Genomic DNA, 6,557 nt, shown 5'->3' with positions numbered 1-6,557 from the left:
TTCAAATGTATTTTTAATGGGCTCACTATTTTTTTTTTCAAGTATTCCATATCTTTCGAGAAATACGATTCAGAAAAATTTTCTCAATGATTTAAAAAAAAAAAAAAAAAATCTCTTTCTTCAAGAATCGTAGTTTAATGCTACTATTTGATGTTATGCGGTCTAAGCTTGTTCTCCCATATATTTTATTTATTTATTTATTGGGTCTCAATGCATGCTTTGTGACCATCTCTCTCTCGCATTAGATATTGGTTTTGACATCAACATATAAAAATCCTGCTCCATTAATTAAGGTTCCATTAATTCCTTTTTTTCCTCCCAAAGCTAACTTTTTAGACAGCCGATTCATTCAACCAAGGCCAATTGTATAAACTAAAAAACACATTTCCATCCAACCATATTATATTCGTTACCAACCTACAATAAGATAATTGATAGTGTGTGTGTGTGTGTGTTGTGTCTGCATTATCTCAGCTTGGAGATTTTCCCCTTTGCTTTCCTCTTTCCCCTCTCAAGTCTGCTACATAAGACCATTTAAGTCTGTTAATCCATGTTTTGTTTTCTTGGAAACAAGGTAAGGTAAGGTCTCATTCTATTAAGAAATGTGCAAGCTAGAACCATATATCCAATCCAATATATTGGGTAGATGCCGGCCTTTTCTTTTTCCTTCTAACTTTTACCAGAGAGTGTTCAGTTATCTTACTGTTTGTATTGTACCAAAAACAAAGTACATCTTTGTAGCATTTTGGGTTGGCTTTTGAGTTAACAGAACAAACAAATAAAAGTAATGAGAAGTGGTGATGATCGAGCTGGTTGGGATGTGTGCTAGAACGGGGAAGGAAGCTTGAAACTCAATGCTCATGTAAATCTTTTCTCAACTCTCTTTGAAATGGAAGAAAAAAGTTGCACTTTTTAATCTTTCTGCAACCTTTTTTCCCCCTTACTCAAAGAGCCCTTTTGTGAGATTAAATTGTTTTTATTGTATTCAAGGATAAAGCTAGCTGACTTTTTATATAAATAATACCATTTCATTTTTCATTCCTATTTTTGGCCTAGACATGCATGTTAAAACATCACAATTGCATGCGCCTCAATCCATGAACCACAGTCTTTGATTACTTGACTAAAAAACTAAAGAGCATGGTGTTGTATGAATTCAATGTGTCACCTTTAGGAGAAACTAATAAATGAAAGTAAATTCATGCTGGCATGATTGAGCCTCTTCTTTTTCTAGCAAAAATCTTGCAAGTTTATGATTTTCATGCATTATGAGAACGTTTTTGGGTCCATCATTGTATGACTCAAAAGTGCAGTCCAGAGCAGGAACTTTGGGGGTAAATTAAGAAACTTGACAAACAAGAAATAGATGGAAAACATTATTTGCAAGAAGATGGCAGAAACTTCAACAAAGGAACTTAATAATGAATTTGAATTTGGGGAGAAGGGCAATTGCATGACGTATAGAATGAATAAGCGTTTCACCATTTAGACTGCTTGCCTGGGACTTCGTGAATGGGGGAGAAAGAGGAGATCTAATCTCTGAGTTTATGCAACCAATTTTGTTATTTGTGTGAAAAAGTTTCTGCAAAAGTAAGAAAATATGTTAGGTAATAAAGTGAGGATAATAAAGAAAGAAGCTTTGCTCTGGTAATGCCTTCTGCTATCGGTCCATTTCCCTCTCAGGTTCCATGGCCCATAGGACCCTTTCACACCCCACACACACACTCGGATAGAGAGAGAGAGAGAGAGAGAAACAGACTCGTGAAGGTTTTGGCTTGAGCATGAGGAAAAGAATCTTCAGATGTGAGACAAAAAAAAATGCCCATTTGACAGGTCAAACAAAGTAAATAGTAAATCCGACTATACTCGGATATACCCTACAGAGAATCGAGATTGCTTTTCATATTACATCATATGCTTTTCACAGCAGTAATTCAGGGTTTTGGCTAATTTTAAGGCTGACATTAATTCTCTTCTTGTATTCTTTGTTGCTTTTGATGGATTCTCGCGTACGTATGTACAAGGAATTTGATGTTTGATTATTTGCACACAGAATGCAACGTCCATGATATCATTCACTGTGTTAAGCACAGGACGGATTCAAGAAAGCAAGCAAGCTGAAGTACCGAGTAGGATAAAGATTTGAATTTAGATTTGCACTTGTACTTTTTGTGGATATATTATTTAGTGAAAGAAGCCAAAATTGTTTTGGGAAAACCGAAAAGAACGTAGGCTTTGCTTCTTTTTACTGACATTAGCCTCTGAAGTCATTATTGTGGTATACTTTTCCTCAAAACAAAAATAGTTTTCTGACTGTTTCTTTAGAGATATAATAATTAAACTCATTGTCACATTTTTTACTCATTTGATATGGGAAAAACAGAAGGTATTGTTTGGCAAAAGCTCCTTTATGTGAAACGGTTGCACTGTATGACCCTATCAAAGTTTCTAAAAGTAGTACAAAGAAGTTTTTGGCCAACTCATCTATGCCAATGGTATAACACAAAAAACAGAAACAGTAAAAGCCTCTTAACTTCTGTGAATAACTTCAGAACCCACTTAGAAGGACTAGAGAGAGAGAGAGAGAGAGAGAGAGGAGGGGCCCAAGCTCCTACTGTCATCTGAGTCTCTTACATCACTTTCAGGTTTCAGCTCCAAGTCCTTCTGAGGAACAAAAGTTCAAATAAGACTAATTACCCAAAAATAAATAAATAAAAGAACTTCTGCCTTTATATAATTCCCCCCACTGGGCAAAATCTTAAGCTGCCCCTCTCTCACTCTCTCTAGGTGCCTTGCTCCTCGGTTGGATCATGCTTTCTCTACTACCATGGAAAACCATAATAATGGCTGTAGCTTTGCTTCAGCTATATTTTTTCATAGAAACGGAATCTTTTCCTTCCCTGTTTGATAGAATTGACCGGTTACCTGGTCAACCCCAAGTCGGGTTCCAGCAGTATTCGGGTTATGTGACCGTTGACGATAAAAAACAGAGAGCTCTGTTTTACTACTTTGCTGAAGCAGAGGTAGATCCAGCTTCCAAGCCTCTTGTTCTCTGGCTTAATGGAGGTCCCAATTTTCTCACTTACAATATAACTTTTTTCCTTGTTACAAAGAGAGGCATTAAGCTTATTCGGGTTTTGAATGCATGGATTTTGCTTTTTTCAGGACCTGGTTGTTCTTCTTTAGGAGTCGGGGCATTTTCTGAAAATGGACCTTTTAGGCCTCGTGGGGACGTCCTTGTCAGGAACCAATATAGCTGGAATAGAGGTAAGTAAATCCATTCATTTGTATCAGAGATTTCTTTTGAGTTCTTTTTGTTCGGATTCCTTGGTAAAGAGCTATTCTGATCTTTAGCATATATATATGCTCACTCATTTGCAGAAGCAAATATGTTGTATTTGGAGTCACCTATTGGAGTTGGTTTCTCTTATGCAACTGATTCCTCCTCTGATGAGACTGTAAACGACAAGATCACAGGTATGTTTTATCAATTCGATTGTTCTATACTTACTTCGGAACTTTCAATCAACCTTCTTTTCCTTGTCTACACTATTTTTCTTCCCAACTTTTTTTCTTTGAAGTCTTGCAAGAAAAGAAAGATAAACCCATTTTTTGTTCAAGAATGCTTTCATAATCGAAGAAGAAACAAAGTTTATACGCCGAAGATTCAAGATAACTTTTTTCTTTTTTCTCTCTCTTCCCTTTTTTTTTTTTTTTTGGGATATCCTTTGTTCTCCATCGGAAACTCTTTTGATTTCTTTCCACACAGAGAAATTGGCTAAAAAAGTTAGTTTCTACAGAAAGGTTTACTAGAATATATCATCATGGCGAAGCACTGTGTAATCTTTCACTTTACAATTATGCCATGTTCGATGCTTACTGTTTGTGTTTTGTTTTTCTCAGAGTTGACGAAAGTTCACCTTTAGAAGTTCCCTTTGATTTCTGAAAATTTATCTTTGTCGTTGTCATTTGTAGCAAGGGACAATCTGGTGTTCTTGAGAAAATGGTTGGATAGATTCCCACTATACAGGAACAGAAATTTGTTCATTACGGGAGAGAGCTATGCTGGTATTCTTTCGTTGTTCAATATGAATGTATCAATTTCTCAGTCAACCCAGATAAAGAGGAATAGAGACTAACTTCTTCTCTTTTACTGCCTATATCCAGGTCATTATGTTCCCCAACTAGCAGAACTCATGCTTCAATACAACAACAAGGAGAAGTTGTTCAATTTGAAAGGCATTGCTGTTAGTATATTCCCAATCTTTCTGAGACTTTCAGTTTGCCCATAACTTCTCTTTCTAAAATAAATTTTTCCTCTAATTGCAGTTGGGTAATCCGGTTCTAGAATTCGCCACAGACTTCAATTCAAGGGCCGAGTACTTCTGGTCTCATGGATTGATATCAGACTCGACATACAAATTATTCACTTCTGTTTGTAACTATTCTCGGTATGTGAGTGAATATTACAGAGGCAATGTTTCTTCTATTTGTTCAAGGGTGATGAGACAAGTTAGTGGAGAAACCAGTAGATTTGTGGACAAGTATGACGTTACCCTTGATGTCTGTATATCATCTGTGTTCTCACAATCCAAAATCCTCAGTCCTCAGGTGAGTAACTCTTTCATTTTTCTGTCCTTTTTCATCCACAAAATATTGGATTCCATCTTTGAATTGCCTTTTACGTTCAAGTACAAATAACCCATTCATTCTGGTTTTCTTTATCTAACAGCAAGTTGGTGAGACAATAGATGTCTGCGTGGAAGATGAAATAGTGAATTATCTAAACAGGAGAGACGTGCAGATGGCTCTTCATGCACGTCTTGTAGGAGTACGTCAATGGGCAGTTTGCAGCAAGTAATTCTCTTCTAACAGAACTGTCTACTATATTATAGCAAAACAAAAGAGCTGGGGAATATCAATTAGACGATCTTTCTTTAAGTTTTACTTATATAAGCACTGTAATATCAGTTCAAGCAGTTGGTCAGGCGCTTCATTATTATCCTGTGCAAGACTTCATGTCTGAAAGGAAAATGAAGTATAGAAGTTTTACACAAACTTTTGGCTGTCTGGGGGTCTTTTGCTTGCTTCATCAAGTTCTTTAACGACTTCTTTTCTGCCATGTTTGTTGCAGTATCCTCGATTATGAGCTGCTTGACTTGGAAATTCCAACGATCTCAATCGTCGGAAAATTCATTAAGGCAGGAATCCCGGTCTTGGTTTACAGGTAAATGCATCTCACCATTAATTCCCTTTTCATATTTTCAAGTTACCGACATTGTAAAAGGAAAAAAGAAAAAGAGAAAAAAACCTTTTTATCCTGGAGATTATTGTAATCGACTACGCATTAATCTTCACATCACAGTGGAGACCAAGATTCTGTCATCCCTTTGACTGGAAGTCGAACTTTAGTTCATAGACTGGCAAAGGAATTAGGACTGAAGACTACTGTGCCGTACAGAGTTTGGTTTGAAGGGCAGCAGGTGAATCCTTAACCGTTGAAGACTACTCAAATCTCAATAATTACTAGGTGTTACTACTGAGAAGTTTGTTGATCTAAAAGATTTTCATTGTCTTTTACCTTCAGGTTGGTGGGTGGACTCAAGTTTATGGTAATATTCTTTCATTTGCCACCATCAGAGGGGCGTCCCACGAAGCTCCATTCTCACAGCCTGAGCGTTCACTTGTGTTGTTCAAGTCATTTTTAGTCGGCCAGCCTCTTCCGGCAGCATTTTGATCTACTGATCAGATCTCTTATCGGATATCAAAATTTGTAAGTAAAGTTTGATTGCAAAAGATTAATCATCTGAGAGTGGAAACTGCAGTTTTTTGTTTGTTGGGGGTCCTTGGGGTTCGTCCATGCTGTGGAAAGTACAAGAATTTTTGTAAAGATCTCGAGTGAAAGGGAAAAGATGAAGTGTTCCTTTGGTTCTTTTGTAGTGCTATATGTTTTTATCACAATTTAAATAAATTATTGATTCAAAATTTTATGACCAATACAAGAGAATGTAACTTCTATTAGTAGTAATAATTTGTCATACTTTACTCCTATGAAGCTACGTCATCTAGTCGCAATAAATTAAGAAAAATATTTTAATCACAAAAAGATTATATAAAAGTAAATTCATAAAATGACGTGACTTGATACAGTATGTCAGATTGTAAAGTTATTTTTATTATAAAGTAGATCTAATAGATCACATGAAACTATGTCAATTTGTGAGTTTATTTTTATATATTCTCTTTATATATATAGCACTTCTCATAAATTAATATATCTAGTCCAGTTATATACAAAGGCATTAAAATCTAAGTTTTAATAAAATGTCCATACCCTTGCAATGCTGTACAAAGTTACAGTCATGTAAAACCTGTCTTATGCATGGGTACCACATAGGATGTTGACAATACCAAAAACTCGGTTCCATGTCTAATTAAAAGAGGAACAAGAAGAGGCATTACAGCTGGCCCTGCATGGGATGTGGACAACACTTAACATATCAATATGTTGATGAACAATACCATTCTTTTCGACAGAAGAAAATTCTCATTTGTCA

General features: G+C 36.0%; 1 protein-coding gene across 1 annotated transcript; it reads left to right on the top strand.

Moving 5' to 3' along the window:
- The first annotated feature begins 2,749 nt into the window (after positions 1 to 2,749).
- Positions 2,750 to 5,939, top strand: LOC109021618 (serine carboxypeptidase-like 45). Its single transcript, XM_019004268.2, has 10 exons — positions 2,750 to 3,066; positions 3,166 to 3,267; positions 3,382 to 3,477; positions 3,976 to 4,068; positions 4,168 to 4,247; positions 4,330 to 4,611; positions 4,733 to 4,857; positions 5,135 to 5,227; positions 5,366 to 5,483; positions 5,588 to 5,939. The coding sequence occupies exons 1-10, from the start codon at positions 2,811 to 2,813 to the stop codon at positions 5,735 to 5,737; spliced, it is 1,395 nt and encodes a 464-aa protein (XP_018859813.1). The 5' UTR covers positions 2,750 to 2,810; the 3' UTR covers positions 5,738 to 5,939.
- The last annotated feature ends 618 nt before the right edge of the window (positions 5,940 to 6,557 follow it).

The sequence above is a fragment of the Juglans regia genome, chromosome 13 (assembly GCF_001411555.2).
Source record: "Juglans regia cultivar Chandler chromosome 13, Walnut 2.0, whole genome shotgun sequence".
Taxonomy (NCBI): domain Eukaryota; kingdom Viridiplantae; phylum Streptophyta; class Magnoliopsida; order Fagales; family Juglandaceae; genus Juglans; species Juglans regia.
Note: the sequence above shows the minus strand (reverse complement) of the source record. Positions and strands in the feature narration are given on the sequence as shown.

Excerpts from the sequence above, each read along its gene's own strand:
- LOC109021618 (XM_019004268.2), top strand. The coding sequence starts at position 2,811 with ATGCTTTCTCTACTACCATGGAAAACCATAATAATGGCTGTAGCTTTG. Across the intron at positions 3,478-3,975 it reads TGTAAACGACAAGATCACAG|CAAGGGACAATCTGGTGTTC; the intron begins GTATGTTTTATC and ends TGTCATTTGTAG. Across the intron at positions 4,612-4,732 it reads CCAAAATCCTCAGTCCTCAG|CAAGTTGGTGAGACAATAGA; the intron begins GTGAGTAACTCT and ends TTTATCTAACAG.